The sequence below is a fragment of the Phocoena sinus genome, chromosome 6 (assembly GCF_008692025.1).
Source record: "Phocoena sinus isolate mPhoSin1 chromosome 6, mPhoSin1.pri, whole genome shotgun sequence".
In the NCBI taxonomy this organism is placed as follows: domain Eukaryota; kingdom Metazoa; phylum Chordata; class Mammalia; order Artiodactyla; family Phocoenidae; genus Phocoena; species Phocoena sinus.
Genome location: NC_045768.1, coordinates 54,362,786 through 54,380,833, shown reverse-complemented (window position 1 = coordinate 54,380,833; position 18,048 = coordinate 54,362,786). Strand labels below are relative to the sequence as shown.

Here is an 18,048-nt window from a genome sequence, read left to right as displayed (position 1 = left end):
CCTTTCCCAATTATAGATGTAGAGCTAATGACAAGACAAATACTATGAGAGCCACCAACAAGGATTGAAGAGATGTAATAACTATCATTAACCAGCAGGGTTGATGTTAGAAGTTGTTTAGATATAGAAGTATTCAGTATGACATCAAGGAGTTCATTACTATTCTGAAAAGATGGCACTCAACATTATTTTCTTCTGATCTGTTCATGTTTATATCATTTAGTTCATTTCAGACCTCAAATCATCTAAAACTTTTCTGGGACAATTTTTCCAAAGAGAATCTCAAGATTCCAGTAGAAAATTTTAACCTTTTGTCCCGATTATCATGTAAATCAAATGATTGTGTACCTTCTAGACTTATAAACATAATAATGACTCTAAATGCCTATACAGCTCAGATTTTGCATCTTTCATGTGCATTTTTCACCTGATTCAAAGGTAGTTTTACAAATGTTTCATTTAGTCTGTTGAAAATCCTTCCACCTGCTACTGTTAGTTGAATGTGATGGTAACTATATACCATTCTTTGCCTTCCATTGGACTCCTTCAGTGTCTTTATGTGTGAGATTATTGACAGAATTAGATATTATTTTACAGTAGAGTTACAGCTGTCCAAGTTCTAAATAACAGCTATGACTAACCCCATGGGGGAAGATTCCTAATAATTTTCCAAGTTTCTGTGTTAGTGACAGGTTTCATGCATACGCTCAGCTATTAAAGTATTAGAGTTTCTTTGATTTCTTAATCATTAACAACTTTAGCTTTGATTGCCCAGGGAGTTGCAAGCTGTTAAAATTATCATTTGCCTGTTAACTAATTTTGAAACCAAGAGCTGTTTCTTCATTTGATGTAGTACAGGTCTTTCTCAGAGCACACACAGCTCAAGAGCACTAAGAATCTACTATAAGAAAACCTATTCTAAAACAATGAATTTGTAAAATAAATGGGAGTAAAAGCAGAGAATTCTTAAATACTAAAGAGTTCAGTTTTTTAAGAGATTCAACAAAGAATTTTTTCAGTAGAAAACATATCTTTTTTTTACAATTTAGTATTTAAATAGTGATTATTTTCTGTTAAAAAAGAGAGAGAGATAGGAAATCTGAAAGCTGTGTTTCAATGTTAAAAAGTCACTTGAAATTCAATCAGAGCTAAGATAATGTTGGATTATCATGTAAGTCAATGGAATATTAAAAAACATCCTGGAAAAATTCCATTTATACACAGCCTTTTCAAAGTCATGCCCCTACAATACTTTACCCATAGTAAATACTCAATAAATATTTGTTAAATAGATTTGCTATATGTTAAGATCAATTGATGGTGTGATAAAATGAAGTGTTACCTTGAGCATTCATTCATACATTCATTCATTCATCCACCATCCATTCAGAGATAGTTATTTACATTCCAAATGTAGTTTATTGAAAAATTGAAAAATGATGACTTATTTTAAAAAAAATGACTTTTCTCTAATGTTATAATTGTATTTCTACAATTGGGCTGAAGGAATTTATTATTGGTCCAAGAAGCTCCTGTGGTCTAGCTCTGTGCAGGCTATTAAGAAGTACATGAGAAGCTAGTTAAAATAATAAATTCCTAATCCCCGTTCTCAAAGATTTTGTTCGGTAGATCTAGGGTGAGCCAAGCATTTGAATTTTTTTTTGAAATCTACCCAGATACTGATATACAATTAGGTTTCAAAACCTAACATAATATCATCTAGAACTGTTTCTTCCAGAAGAGTCAGTTACCACAATTATTTGCTTAGCTTATTTATAGTGTGCCTGAGGTAATGGCAGGGATAGGATGTTTTCCTTAGACAGGACATCAGGAAAAGGAACATCTAGCTTTCCTCATTTCAGTATTTCTAATTTCTGGTGATTCCTTTTAAGTATCAATACGGTGCCAGGCAATACACTGTGGATATGCCACTACTTAAAGCAGGAAAAGCAAAAGTCAGCACTACCTGGAAGCTCTCTTATACTTATAGGCCAACACTAATACTGTTCTTTATATGAGCCCTATCCCTGCCCTTTCTGATGTCATTCTTTATGTCACAAAGCCCTCCCAAACCTGTCTTCACACCTTTCTCTAAAGAGATAGAATGGAAGGTTCTGGCTTATAGAGGTCCTATTCTTGCTAACCCAGGCAAGCAAGAATGGATACACATAGTGCATCTTCGCCCAATCCATTCAATCTACCTTTCACTTTGTGACCCTTACTCTGAGCTTAGAATTAGACCTCTCATTTTACAATTCTGACTGTGTTTTCTTTTTTCTTCACCTCTCCTAAGTAAGATTTGTTCTTAAGTACTGACCTGTACAGTTTCTCCAGAATTAATCAACTTATTTCCTTTTCTTCTACAAGCTAATCTTGATGTATTTTCCATCTCCTGTATAATAGAATGTACCTCTAATCAGTCCTTCCCACTCAATATCATTATTATTAAGCATAATCATACATTAATTTTAATGTATTGTGACTTTGAGTGCTTATTAAAAAAATCTCTTTCTCGTTTGGAACTGCTGCTGTCTACATCTTTCTAAGGAAGCAGATAATTGTGCTTGCACACTACAGGCTTGCTAAGCACTATGTGCAAGTAGACAGTGACATAGCATCTGTCAGATGTCTCTGTGTCAGTCTAAGATGAATATATGTCATATCCTTTTACGGTCCTTGATATTTGTGCCTATTAAACCTCTGTAGTATATTAGATGCTGTGCAGGATAAAGCATAGCTGGGCAAAGTCTAATAATTACTGTCTCATCCTATACTGAAAGTTAATATAATTGAAGACCGTAGGAAATGCTTCCATTTTTCTCTTCTCCAGAGTAAATAATTCAAATCCCTTTAACCACTTTTGTTTATTAACTCCATGAACCCCAAAAACTCCATTAACGTAAATGAAGAAACATGGTTAAACAATTTTAGCCTCTTTTATTAGCGATATAGAACTTCACAGCTGAAAAAAGGAGGCTAAAATCAAATGAAACCTGGAATGGATCAATGAGGACAAAAGCGTCCCTAAATACATTCCCTAAAGATAAAATCGTTCGAGTCTTCTAGAACAGACTGGCTAGCAACTGCTGCCCCACACAAGTACCCCAAGTTCTTGCCTCACAAGGATTTTTTTTTTTTTTTTTTTTTTTTTTTGCCTCTCTAAGATGATTCTTTAAGGAGGAAAAAAAAAATCAGGAAAACATTCAATTTTTTAGAAATGGCACTTCTAGCACATCACAATACTAACCCTTGTGTTATCTCTTGGTGTGGCCCCAATTGAAGAGTTCTTCCAGATTTTTTTTCCATCAATGAAAAGAATAGGTTTGAGTTCTTTTATATCATCAGAAAATAACAACCAACATTTTGGTGGTACAGGGTCATCACTAAAATGATAACAAGAATGAGTGTGTTGTACCCTTTTTTCACCCTGTTCATCTTCTAACTTTATTTTTGCTTTTCATATAGTTCTTTGTGAGATGCTATCAAATAACAAATACATGTAAATGTCATTATGAGTGACTTTGCAGTTTTTCGTGGAAATTTCATTTATCTAAGTCATAATTAATAACATTCAAGATTGAATCATTTCCTAAGGCAACGTCAGCGTTAGTTTGTGCAGTGTTTCACCAGGTCCGTTCATTTTCTATCTGTTGTCAGAGTGCAGGCATCTTTGAGTGTATCTTGTTCATGTAGTGGGGACATTGTTACTTACAGTAACTTCATATTAATGATACAGTTAACTTATGGTATCAGTGTACGAGTCAAGTATCTGGATGGTGAGAATATTAGGTGGTTCTGTTTATAAATATAATTAGAAATGGGAAAAAATGGAAGGACAAACAACATAACGTGCATGATGACATCTCTAGGTAATAAGCTCATTGTAGATTTTAACTTTTTCTTGCGTTTATCTGTTTTTTAAATTTCTAAAATGAAGAAAAATATGAAATCTTAGAGAAAGAAGAAATTATAGTTGCTGTTTATTTCTTACTTTGTATTTGCTTATCCTAGGAGACTTACCTATGCATTTTTGGTATGCGGTATTTCTCTCCCAAGCAGTCTTTCCCTTCTTGCCCGTGCTGCTGAAGCATATTTTCTCTATTTTAGCAGTATGGAACGTTCATGAGTTTGTATAACGAGGACCTAAATATAAATACATAATTGTAGCTGACTTTGATTCTTTTTATTTTTTAAATTTGATAACCTAGGTGTGTAGATGGATTTTTGCATGCATTTTGCTGCAAGCTGATGCTTATGGTCTTTGTATTTGCAGATGTGGACAGGAGTCAAAGGAGATGAATGTGTTGATATGCATGGGAGGCTTTAGGTGATATGAAAAACAGTATGGTAGAGTTTGTAGGCTGAATCATATTTTGGAGATATAAATTAAATGAAAGCCATTCATTAACATTTCTCAGGCCCAATGTCCTAGATCTTAATTCAGATTAACATCCCAATGTATTTAACATGTTTCTCCCTTGATCCATTGGCCATTAAAAGTTATGTTCAAACTGTGTATTAAAACTATAATCATGGACATCTTTGCTACTGCTGTCCAAAGAAATACCTCATAACACTTTCATTCTTAGCTAAATTTCTGAATTTTCGAAAATGGGTCCCCTTCCTAAGCCCCTCCCCTTCTTTTTCCTTTTTACAATTTTAAAAATTTCTTCATCCTAACTTTATGAGACTGTCAAGGAAGAAGTTCTTACAACTATCGTAAGACATTAAAGAAGACAGAACAAAATTGAATGCCTTGGGAGTTTTGTGTAGTACAAAAAAGCAAGGAATAATTTGGTTTATTTGTTTTTTCCCATCTAATATTTTTAGGTACAAGCCCATGCAGAAAGTGGATGGGGTTGCAGATGGTTTCACAGGAAGTGGTCAACAGACAGGCACATCTGTTGAGCAAACTGTAATTGCCCAAAGTCAACATCATCAACAGTTTTTAGGTATGTTAAGGTGTAATGCATATTAGTTGCTATCAGGATTTTGAAAACAAGAGAACAACAGTAGTGTTTTCTCCAAGTACAATGTCTATTACAGATGTTAATTACGTAGATTTTTTTTGTGTGCTGAAACTATGCACATTATATGATAGTTCTAGTTCATTTCTACTTTTTCATAGAAAAAGAGCTTATTTTTTAAAATCTCAAGCTATGAAGAACTTTTAAATGCATCTGAATTAAAGGCTTATTTCTATGAAATTGTTTTCCAGAATTTGTATTAATTGGGCATTTATGATCAAAATTGTGTGGTAGTTTCAGTAGTAACTTGAAGTGCCAAAAAGAATTCTCATTTCCTGCGTATAAAGTTGCATATGCATTTAGTCTCAGATTAGAAAAAATTATTATAAACTTTTAAAAAGTAATTTATTCTTTTAAATTGATCACAGTATTTCCTACTTTTGTAATTTTATAGATGGTATGCATGTTTCTTGTTATTTAAAGAGTTAAGGAAGTGGAACTTGAACATTTTGCATATTCCTGTCATAGCTAAAGGTGCAAAAATGGCACTTTAATTGACAGCTCTTCTAGAGATGAACATGCATAGTTTCGGTACAACAGATCAAGATAAGTAGAAGCTCTCAGAGAGTGCGTGTGTGTATGTGTCTGTGTGTGTGTATATGTGTCTATGTGCACTTTCTGACAAAGACAACTGAAATGTACTCTGGGGTCAGAATGGCTACTGAAGATGAAAGCATTATGGCAGCATTCCCAAACTAGAGTCCTCAAGTATATTCTTGTAGACCCTTGAGCTTTCAGCAAGACTCTTTATGTTTTTTATTTTGTGGCCTTATTTCAATTATAATCTTAAAAAAAAATAAAAGCGTATTCTGGCTTACCTGGAAGACTAGAACGAATACTGTTCTGCAATTTTAGTTTCCACATTTGTATTTGAATTTATCATAAGGTTGGCAGCAAAGTGTATTGCATTATTGTCCAGAGCCAATGAGAGAAGAATAGAGAGAGACTTACTGTGTAAATTACGCCTTCATACCAAGGGAAGGCTAAATGATGTCCCAATGCTCTGTGTAGAGGAAAGTTTCACAGCTCATTTGAATATAGAAGCATAATGGGAGAACCAGCCATCATGAAGTACGTGTTGGTATAGGGTTATCAAACTCGAAAGATCCTGCGCTGCAGCAGTCAATACCATATTCATGTTGCAAGAGGTAATTTAGTTACAGGACAACAGCATCATCTATCATATCAAATTAATGTTGTTAAGTTTAATGTTATTTTTTTAGGTTTCTTTGTACTTATTTCGTAGGTCTTTTGGTTTATGATTATATGAGAGGTATAAGCATAATAAGTTTAAAGCTAGATTTATTTTTATGTACCTAAGTAATATAATGATAAAAATAACTAAAATTGATACTGGCCAGCTCAAGGTATTTTTCTTATCATAGGGGTCCTATATTGAGAGACACTGAGCTGTGTTATTTCCAATATAATCATAGTGAAAATTTAGTTTCTCCAAAATTTTAGAAGTATCCTCTCTATTCTTTGGTGCTGCTGCTGCTGCTAAGTTTTGTTTATAAAATACTAATATGAAAAGTCCTTGCTTTTTGGACCACTGACCTTTAAAATTTTTTTCCTTTTTAATCTTCTTAAATTTGCCCTCATTAAGCTGTAATTGGCACCATCCACAATAACTTTTTTTCTGTTGTGTTGTCATGGTAACAGATGCATCTCGAGCACTTCCAGAGTTTGGAGAAGTTGAAATCTCTTCTCTGCCAGATGGTACTACCTTTGAGGATATCAAGTCACTGCAGAGTCTTTATCGAGAGCACTGTGAGGTAAGTCTTTTCAAACACAGTCGGACACGTGCTAAGTTTTGCCAGGCAACTTGCTAAAGCAAAATAATCAAACATATTCCTAGAGGACAGATAAAAGTTACTTCATATTTCTTTGAGCACTAATACGTTATCTTTTCTTCATGTCTCGGGGAGAATAAATTTTACTTTCCATCTTCTTAGCCTATTCTAATACGAATCCTTTGATGAAGCAATTCCACTTCTAGGTACTCCTTCTAGAAAAATGCTTACATGTAGGGGAAGAGATAAGTGTACAGGGAGCTTGTTGCATTATGGTTTTTAATGAAAAAGATTGCTTATAACTTCAATATCTAACAGGGAACTGAATAAATAAAATATGGTATGATCTATAGAGTAGAATGCTATGCAGCCATTAAAAAGAACAGGCAACTCTAAATGTACTTTTTGGAACAAGCTTCAGGATTTGTTTTTAAGGGAAAAAGCAAGATGTAAAACAGCAAGTATAATATATTATCACTTGAGTGAAAAAGAACATGTTATATACATCTCTCCAGAAGAAAGAACAAAATATTAATGCTGGTTGCCTTTGGGAACAAAACTTAGTGACTGGGAGTCAGGGGAAAGAGACTTAATTTTTCAATATACTCTTATAACTTTTTGAATTTTACATGATAGCTGTGTATTTCTATCAAAACTATTTTCTAGAAATGTTTTATAAAGCACTTTAGGTGTTCCTTCCAGGGATCATTGAGGCTCTAGTTTTGTTTGTTTTGTTTTCATGGTTAATTAAGTTTTCTCTTGGTGTTTTCCATCCCTACTCCTACTCCCTTTCTGAGTATCCTATATCAAAATTGGCTACGTTGTCTCCAGGAGGTGAACTCTCTCCAAGCCCGCTCGTACCTGCAGCTCACCTGGTAGAAAGAAGATAACAGATTGCAATAAGAGTCTTCTAAAGTACCCCTCCTTTTGAAAGAGGAACAGTTTAGAACTTAAGTAGCTTTATTCCAGGGCTATTTATGATCTACTTAGAAGTAAAAGATAACCCTTGGGCAGTCCTCCTGACTGCTGACAATGCAGTATGCAGTGAGAAGTCTCAGCTCATAACATTCACAGATTTTTTTTCCCACTCCAGAAATAAGAACTGCTTGAGTGAATCTGAGTACTTGTCAGGGGTGCTAGATTATTAACAACCAAGGGCAAGTTCTCTCTTTATTAACAAACTGTGTGCCAGAAGTGTTTTTCAACATGTCCTACCAGTTTGTTGTTCCCAACATTCCTTGTTATGATGAAAAACACTTACTATCTGTTTCTCTTTGACTGCTTTTCCCAATATTAGAGAATTTCTGGTTGATCCTTACCTATCTAGAAAAAAATTTCTCTTTCTTTCTGCATGAATACCATGTATATTCAATGAAGATTTACATAAAGATTCTCTAATCAGTTTCTCATTTCTCTGTGTTCAGGTGAACCTTGCTTCAAGCAACCCCGCCTACACAAATATATTTTGGATTGTTTTAAGTTGCTCATATTTATTCAAAATATAACTTGGAGCATGATTATTTACATTACTAAAGAGTATACATTAAAATTAATCTAAATGAAAAATTCCCCCAATAAGATGAAAATATTCTTTGGATTACAAAATTTTCATTAATTGCCAGGAATACTCTATATGAAGAGATATGAACATATATAGTAATTAATCTGCATGGGAAATGGCAGTTCATAGAATGATCCTCATTTATTTCGGAGTTACCAGTGTTCGTGCCACCTCTCATGGGGCATAAAGACATATATGAAAAGGAAGAATTCTAATTATTTTTTCCTGTCACACTTCCAAACTTTTCAAGGACAGGTGCCTGAGTCTCGGATCCAGTCCTGTAAATGGTTGTTTGCCCTGAGCCAGTGAAATACAGATTATTTTAAACTATATTTGGCATACATTTTAGTTTGAACATATTTAAAAGTGGGTGGACAAATGATAAAATGTTTTATTCATTTGTAAAACTGACTAAATGTGGCTGATATGAATGTCCTTTTCGGAAGAATTATTTGAGATTATTTCATTTGAAGAGATACTTAATTTAAGGTGCACTGAATTTGTGACTTGCCTTATTTTATTTCATACTTCCTATAATTTATGTTTTTTAAGAAAGATTAATATACCCATTTTGGCTGTTATTTGGAATTTGCACAGTTGGCTTATCAAAGATATTTTGGAAGTATCACTAGTTATGTAAGGAACAAATATAATTTTCTACACAAGATGCTCTGACAGTCATTTTTTTCTTTTAATATATGCATAGTGTCCTTACAGCAGTCTCATAGCTAGAAATATGTAAGGTATTATATCAGATATTACTAATTGCTTCATTAATAGACATCTCTCAGAATGTGCCTAAACTACATTTGGGAAAGCACAGCTATAATAATTTGCCTCCTGAGAAGGTTTTGGGTTTTGCCTGGGAGCAAGGACATCTGGATGCCTTTCCTTCCAGGGCTTGCTTTTGTGTTTTTATTGTTGCTGATATTAAAGGGTGAGGAGAGTGTTAATTAATTAGTCCCCTTCCCTCCATTTTCATTTTCCAACTACATGCAACATTTCCTACTAGTTCCCAGAACATGCCCCCAAACGGATTTTGCTTAATACTTGAATTGGTCTCAGAGTGTTTTTGTATAGAACATCAATTATTCTCTGTATCATGCACAGGGCCAGATCTACACGGGTAGCACAGACTCCAGAATTACAAAGTTACAGTTTCCTCTTTCTGCCTTAAATGTTCAGATTGATTCTCTCGATTGCCCCTTGCTGTCTCTTAGCTTCTATGAATTTTGCAGATCTTGAAGGGACTGTTTTACGTGTTTTTGTTCTCAGTGCTGGTGACATCAAACACATTATACTGAGGACTTGTCTTTTATACTGAAAATAATCACAGAATCACGTGATCTTTGTACAAACAAGTTTTGGTTTTATGACTGCTTTTTATCTGAAGGCGAATTTGCAGACTAATTGCAATGGCAGGGTGAAATTAAATATGATCATCAAAAGTTAATGAAAGTGGCAAATTTTAGCATCATCAAAAAAATAAAAATGTCCTTGATGCAGCTGGAGATCTAAGAGATAAAATTAAGGAGGAGGAGGTGAGGGCCCCACCCCCGAGGTTAGAAAAGGGGATAGTCTTATAGCTTCTCTCTAAAGGGTGTATGCTGAGAGAGGATTGAATGTGAGCCATTCTGTGACCACAGAGAGGTGCTTGCTGTGCTTTTCTTCTGCCAAGACAGGCAGTACCCTCTGGAGGTCAGCCTGACTCTGTAGTTTCTGCCCTCAGCCTCTGCTTGGCTAGGAACACTCCAGAACCCATGGTCAGCAACCCTAACCAGAGCTGATTGAGCCCTAACTCCGTCTGCCATACACAAGCACCTCCATACCCTTCTCTTCTGCTTTTTTTTTTTTTTTTTTTATGGCTAGTGGACACAGCTAGTCCAGTAAAGACTGATGTGAATTGAATGTATGTTCTGTGTCCCTGTGGATCTGAGAATAGTAAGGGAACCGGGGAAGTAGTGGGTTAAGGAATGAAAGAAAAGTTAGGGAAGCAAGCATGAAAATGGAGAGAAAAGAGAGAGGAAAAAGTAAGGGTGGGACGTGAGGTTATTCTGGGAGGAATACAAGTTACCCTGCTTAATCATTTAAGAGTTATTTCCCCCAGTTTTTTCCTAGCTAATCTCTTTTGTTTTCCCATTTCCATTGGCAAAATTTAGTCCAGTTTTACCATATTAATTTATGAACCCAAAAGTATCTTTACATTTAAGTCTTGTTACAGTATGTACTCCTCACACATCCCCATAAGAAATTTTGTAAGGTAATATCAATAACCATTTTGTTTTTTAGGCAATATTGGACGTTGTTGTGAATCTTCAGTTTAGCCTGATAGAAAAATTGTGGCAAACATTCTGGCGCTATTCTCCCTCTACTCCAGCTGACGGCACTACCATTACTGAATCAAGGTCAGAATCAACATGCTTTTCCAATTCATTTTCATGGCTGAGTAGATGTCACAGCTAACAAATTAGAGATATGTATACCAGTTGTGAACCTTACCTGATAACATTAATTGAATAGATTGAAATAAACCACAAACTACTCTTTTGAGGTTTCAGCGTGTGTATTATAGCTCCCATTTATATTGATTTGGGGGACTGCAGTAGAACTATTTCATCCTCATGGAATTAGTATCATATCTGCCTTTCATACCGTCAGAAAGTATTAACGTGCATAGGCAGCTCTGGGGGAGTGTTATATATATCCAGCCGTGTGGCACCAGGGCAATGGTGGTATAGTTCTAACCTCAGTAATATTTGATAAACTAAAACTATTTTTAAAGTCCATTTTCTTTTTTATCCTCATTTGCCATCTATTCATTTGCTACATTTATTCACACCAGCAATCTGAGTGAAATAGAAAGTCGACTTCCGAAAGCAAAGCTGATAACTCTGTGCAAACATGAGTCTATCCTGAAATGGATGTGTAACTGTGACCATGGGATGTACCAGGCTTTGGTGGAGATTCTCATCCCCGACGTCCTTAGACCTATTCCTAGTAAGTTAAATGCAGACAAGTACGGATGCTTTTGTTCTCATACATTCCACCCAGGAAGTTTTGGGTAGTGACGTTGCAAACTAGAATGATTCTAATCTCATTAAATTTGCCAAATAGAAAACATGCAACACAGAGTATTGCATGAAAGCAGCCTAGAGCAAAACTGTAGTAAAAAGGGAAAAATTCTCTGTTTTTCAATCTTTCATTTTCTTTTTGACAAAAAAGACAACCTATAGATGTGACAGCCCCAATGACTAATTGCAAGAACACTCCCAGGCCAGTCAACCATGTGAAAATCATTCTACCCAAGGAAAAGGGTTTCCTTCATAAAGCCCCGAATTTTTGAAATCTGTAATTGCTAGACCAGCCTCTTTCATGTTTGCTTTTGATTTGAAATGAATTTATCTTGGTTTCTACTGAAGTTGAATTTCTTTATAAAAGCATTTACTTTGTCACCGACATCACGTTAAGAACTACAAATGCAGTTTCCATTAACAGTAATGGTTAACTGGCATTTTGAGAGAAAAATCAATGTACCTGCACTAGCAGTGTATGCCTGCCATGAAGCAAATAGGAATTACGTAGATAAATTAGATTACTTTTTTAAGTGATAGTGTTTTTTAAACTACCCTGTTGCAAACAAAGCTATTTTTTGCAAGTGTCACTATAAGAGCCATCATGGATACTTGTGTTAGAGACAGTTGAAGTGATTTTAGGTCTACACCTTTATGAGCACCTACTGGTAACCTTAACTTTTAAAGATATGGAACAGTATTGCTACTCTACAATGACATTAATAAGGTAAAAGCAATCTTTTAGCTTGTAAAATTAGCAGCCATGTACTCGAAGTACACTCTTCACAGTTAATTTGTGTTAAATTATTCCAGAAAATATTTAAATAGGGATTTAGCAAGAAATGGTGAAGATACTAACATTTGTATGTTTATACTTTCTTTTTTAAAATATGATAACAGTGGAAGATATGAGTTATTTCATATGTTCCCTACCACCTTAAAATATATGCTTAGACATACATTTACATATAATATCAATGAGCACACACATAAACATACATAAATTTGTATAGAAATTAGTTTTTTAAAAATCCAGCTGCCATGGTCTCACATTTTTATAAATTACTAATATTTTCTACCCTATCTGCACCAAGTTTCCTGACTAAAGATTGATTAAAAGTGATGTTGTCTTGGAAAATTTCAACGTGTAAATTCTCTACTGATTTATGTTCCAGAATCTGATTTTCCTGTTTTTGTCTTGCTTCCTGTGCTCTGAGTGATAATCTCTAGAGATGTTTAAGAGAAGTTGCATAGGGTACCTCATTAGCCTGTGACATCTTGCCACCAACACAAAGTTCTCTCATGAGATATAAGAAAAGGTGTCAGTGAACGCTTTCTTTTTTGAGGCCAGTCAACAACATCAGTGTTCATTAAACAATTCTAAAATCTGTTGCTTCTATGTTAGCATCACAAGACTTTAACTTGTAAACTCAGCGGTTCCCTAAGTTAAATCACGTATCAAGTGTAGTTGGCTTTAAACCCCAGAATTTTTAAGCACACAATACACATGACCTTTGTTTTTGGCAAATTTTGATTTGAAAACCGTTTTATTTTGTCAAGTAGTTTGTCTCTGCATTCAGACAACTCAAATTCAGGAGTTATGAGTATAGTTTTACAGTTTCTCTGAAATTACAAGGTGCATTAAGGTGCCATCCTACCAAGTAAATTTGGAATTTTAATTCCTGTTCTATAACAAGACTTAACAAAAATAATGCTTAAAATACAGTGTAGATCACTATCTTCTGATTGTGCATTTTAATATTAATCATAAGCAGGTTGAGACAAGTTGGCTTTAGAGTAGTTTTAAATTTCTAACCATCCATTCATGAGAAAAAGTTGTCAATCTGCACAATTTGATCTGACATGAATCCCTATAGAGAGAACAAACTTAATTTTATTTTTGAAAATTTAATTTTCCTGGCTACTAGTACTTCACTCTACCATTTACTGTCCAGATGGGATTCCTTTTTTTAGCCAAAAAAGTCTGCATATCACACTAATTTAAAGTCAGCTTGAAGCTACTATACTCTAAAATACATTTATTTGAAAATGGGGAAAAAAAAGTGAAGTGTAAAAAATTGTGTAAGAACTCAACTGGTAACACTCAAATGTACAATTTATGATTATAATTAAAGGTGACCCAAAATGTCATTTAGTACAAAAAAGGAAAAACTTACAATCATTTGAGATACAAAGCATATCTTTTTATTTTACAATCTCCCTAGCATTAAATGTGTCTAAATAAAACAAGACCCATATTAAATTTTTTAAGTAACTTTTCTCAGTTCTTGTTTTTTTCAGATTAAATAATTATTATATATTAATTATAGAAAACTACATAATACAGATAGCCAAATTGAATCGTATACAAAATTTTACTGAGTTTCAAAGAGGGTCTTTAATTTTTTTTTCCACTGTTTTTCATTTCCATTCATGCCTGCCCTCCATGGTTCCAGTACATAATACAACAGAAAAATATTTTTCTTTCTTTTTTCTTTTTGGCTGAAGTGAGAAGCTTTGGAAATTTCAAAAACTTAGTTCTCAAGAAATTTCCAGCTCAGTGTTTCCAATAGATGATTCTCATGGTTAAAAGTCTGCACTTCTTGAGTGTTTTTCCTAATCAAAATGTAGCCATCTCAGTTTCTCTTCTGTCATTTGACCACTTAAAGAAATAATTTTTAAAAATTAGTTGTTTTTATTATTGGAATAGTAAAATGTATGTCTTTTGCAATTAATTTGAGTAAGTTAATTATTTCTAACCCTGCTTTAACAAAAGTAGTAAAGAAGCATGTCAGACTCATTTGAGCACAGAAAGAAAAACCAAGGAATTTAATCCCATCATTAACATTAATATTCTTGGGAGCCTTGGACAAAAATGTAACCTCTCTGTCTCTTATTGTGGACTACCAATTGTAAGACTTACCCACATTATAGGGAACCCACAGGGATTTATTTTCTGTTGTGGGTGCTTCAAACACTTACTTATTAAATGTCTAAAACTGCTCCCTACACTGTGGAGCCTTGGGCACAGGTGAAGTAAAATGCTACTGACTGAATTACTTGTTGAACAAGAGAAGAATTCTGTTTCCTATTATACAGCCATCTCAGTAAGCAGATCCGTTCTTATAAAATAGTCATAATCACCCCTGTTAACGGAAAATGCTTCTAATCTTTTTATGACCACCATAAACACTACTCTCATGGGACCTATCCCTATTCAGGTTTTAACAGAGATGTAAAGAGTATGGAATGGACTGTTTTAGGAATATCTTAAGAATATTGGCCTCTGTGACAGCAATTTCATTTTCACGGTGATCTTTTATCGCTACCTGCCAGTGAAATGGAGAATAGTTATCCAGAAGTATCAAGGCAGGCAATTTTAATTTTACCTTACTTTTCAACACGAGTGAGAGATATCTACTCTAATTGACATGTTCTAATGTAAAGAGATGCATAGAGAAAAAGAGAAAGCTTTGCATTATTTTCTTTTTAACTAAAGAAGTGAAAATAGGTTAAGAGCTTGAAAAAAGTCAAGATAAAGAATTTCTAAAGAAAATACTTAGCCTTTGAGCACAAAGCTGTTTTTGAAAAGAGTGTTTTGTCTAAGATAAAAAAATTCCATAAGTATATTCACAACTGGTATATGTTGCTATAAGCAAAAATGTTTGAATGTTTTCATTTCCCAACAAAGTATCATAAGTATCTGGGAACAAAATAGCTTTAAAAGACAAGCCCATGATATAATATTTGGATTCTTTCAAAGTTAGGAATAATGTTAAATAAAGTCCTATCAATGAGGATAATATAAGCTCTGTGCTATTTCACATGTTGTGCTTGCATGTTTTCCCTTATTCTAGCATAAAGATTAATGTTCTTTGGTATCTTTTTCGTTCTGCTTTTATTCTTTAACATTTAGGTGCCTTGACCCAAGCCATTCGAAATTTTGCAAAAAGCCTTGAAGGTTGGCTTTCCAATGCCATGAACAATATTCCACAGAGAATGATACAAACCAAGGTACACTTTTATGTCCTTGCTTTTTCTTTTGTCTTTAGGAAATCGTTATGAACTATGAATTTTCAATCTGTCCTATCAGCTGATATTATGTAGAATATTAATATTATAATAAACTAAATCTTTTTAAATTGATTTTTGTATTTGTATTTTATAACCATGTGGTAAAGAACTTGCACAAGATATGTTGTTTGATGATACTCTTTTCAGAGAGACTAGAGAAACATTTTAGATGTGGTGTATTTATCAGCCCTTTTCTAAAGTGTATATTTAAGATTGCTTAATTTCAGTTATTGAAAAGAACAGCCTAGAATGTTCAAATAGTTTCCATTTGAGTTTTAGAATTTTTAGGTCCCCTACTATACTCATTGTATTCCGAAATGTTCGTGTAAATTAATAACCATTTGCTTTTCAGGATGTTTTGGTTTTTTAACACTGGAGAATGCTTTTGTGAATCAAGTAATCATTTTTTTAAAACAAATTAATTTTATTTATTTAATTTTGGCTGCGTAGGGTCTTCGTTGCGGTGTGCAAGCTTTCTCTAGTTGCCGCGAGCAGGGGCTACTCTTTGTTGCGGTGCGCGGGCTTCTCATTGCCGTGGCTTCTCGTTGCGGAGCACGGGTTCTAGGTGCGGGGGCTTCAGTAGTTGTGGCTCGCGGGCTCTAGAGCACAGGCTCCATAGTTGTGGTTGGCGGGCTCTAGAACATGGGCTCAGTAATTGTGGTGCATGGGCTTAGTTGCTCCACGGCATGTGGGATCTTCCTGCACCAGGGCTCGAACCCGTGTCCCCTGCACTGGCAGGCGGATTCTTAACCACTGTGCCACCAGGGAAGCCCAAGTAATCATTTCTTAAAGAGAACAGTTATCTCATAGTTGATGAGTATATTTCAGGAATGTGGATTATTTAGCTAGAGATATGAATTCTCCTCTCCACTTTGTCCCCTACTAACCATGTTACTTTAGGTTAATCTGTGAACATACATGACAGATTGGACTGATTCTGTCTAAACTTTGATAACAAAAATCACATTTGTGGCCTTTTGTCAGGGTCTGTATCTACTGTCAGATGCCAGCAATATGCCTTGGCTTTCAGTTTGAGAGTGTAATTGAAGCTCTTGTAGCTGACAAGTCTGTGATAGCACAAGTCTGCTTCAGCTTAAGGTTTGCAATAACACATTCTATCTCTAAAATGTATAGGACACATTTCATGAATATGCCCACCTTAGATTGTTGCTTTGGAGCTGTGCTGTCAATACAGTAGGGCTAACCACATGTGGCTATTTAAATTGTAAGTTTAATTAAATTGCATCGAAATTTACTTCCTCAGTCACACTAGGTACATTTCAAGTGCACCTTAACCCATGTGGCTAGTAGTTACCATACTGGGTAACACGTAAGTAGAGAGTTTCCATCATTGCAGAAAACTCTCCATGGTAGTGCTATTCTAGAGTGCCACGTTCAGGTGGGCAAATAAAGGAGGTGCTATTTGATTATGAAGGTCAGAGGAATGTTTTCCAACTTGCAAAGTCAGTCATAGTTATAACAATACTTTCAAACAGCTAAAAGTACCTCCTGCCCCAGTGTCATCAAAGTGGATCTGGTAGCAATCCATCTGCAATATGGGCCATCTCACTGATCTCTAGAGTTGATTTGGGTGGTTTACCTTGGAGGAAGGTGCCTTCTGCTATTCCTCTCTCACGGACATGCAGCCTTTTTTCAGCTGAGCATTTAATCAACAAAGATGATCTAGCGTGACAGTGGAAACAGCATAATGAGGTTGTGACTGAAAGTTATTATCAAAATGCCTGGATTCATATCCCACCACTGTACTGTAGTTTCTGTGTAACCTTGAGCAAGATCGTTAACCTCCCTAAGTCACAACATGTGTCTAATAGAATGTTTATGAGAATTGAGCAAGGTAATGTATGTTAGGCATTTAACACAGTGCCTGGCACGTGATATGTCCTTGATTAGTATAAACCACAGAGATGGGAAAATGTGAAATACTCTCTTTGGGGGTATGTGAACGTCCCCCAAGTTCCACGTGGTCCTGAAACATCTCACTATCAAGATAGAGCATCCTTTGGCCTGTGGAACACCTTTTACCGCTCAGCCAACTGACTGTGCAATCAATTGCTTGTTATATACCCATAGTAATTTAATGTCATTCCTGTAAATATGTTAAAGTCCTCATTAGATCTGCTATTCAAGTAACAAATTTTCATGAGATCATGAGATTTAGATATTTACCTAGACTTTTTCTTTGTCGTTAGCTTTGCTATCTTTCAATATAACCCAGTTTGTTCAGGGTTTCAGCAGGAAAAAAATGGTATATCCAAAGGGGAGGATAATTGAATAGAGTTTAAGAAGCGTCTGTTTCTAAACGTGTGAAAAGAGTTAAGAAAACCAAGGAGGAATGGTACAGCACCCCAGGACTAGCAAAATAGTGGGAAGCCTGCCCATCCCTAGGTCTGAAGGGGAAAGAAGTGATTATGGCATCAGATCTTCTCCTTCCTCCAGAACTGTGGCCTTATGAAGGAGAGGGCAGAGGTTGTGAGGGAATTAATAGTTTGACTACTTTCTTC

General features: G+C 35.0%; 1 protein-coding gene across 7 annotated transcripts in view; it reads left to right on the top strand.

Annotated features, from left to right (window-relative positions):
• Positions 1 to 18,048, top strand: part of RFX3 (regulatory factor X3) — a 290,721-nt gene that overhangs the window by 230,987 nt on the left and 41,686 nt on the right. For all 7 annotated transcript variants that reach the window (XM_032635923.1, XM_032635917.1, XM_032635924.1 and 4 more), the window contains 5 exons: positions 4,831 to 4,952; positions 6,690 to 6,802; positions 10,671 to 10,786; positions 11,224 to 11,378; positions 15,369 to 15,466. In XM_032635923.1, coding sequence (XP_032491814.1) covers positions 4,831 to 4,952; positions 6,690 to 6,802; positions 10,671 to 10,786; positions 11,224 to 11,378; positions 15,369 to 15,466 — 604 coding nt within the window. The remainder of the gene's footprint in view (positions 1 to 4,830; positions 4,953 to 6,689; positions 6,803 to 10,670; positions 10,787 to 11,223; positions 11,379 to 15,368; positions 15,467 to 18,048) is intronic.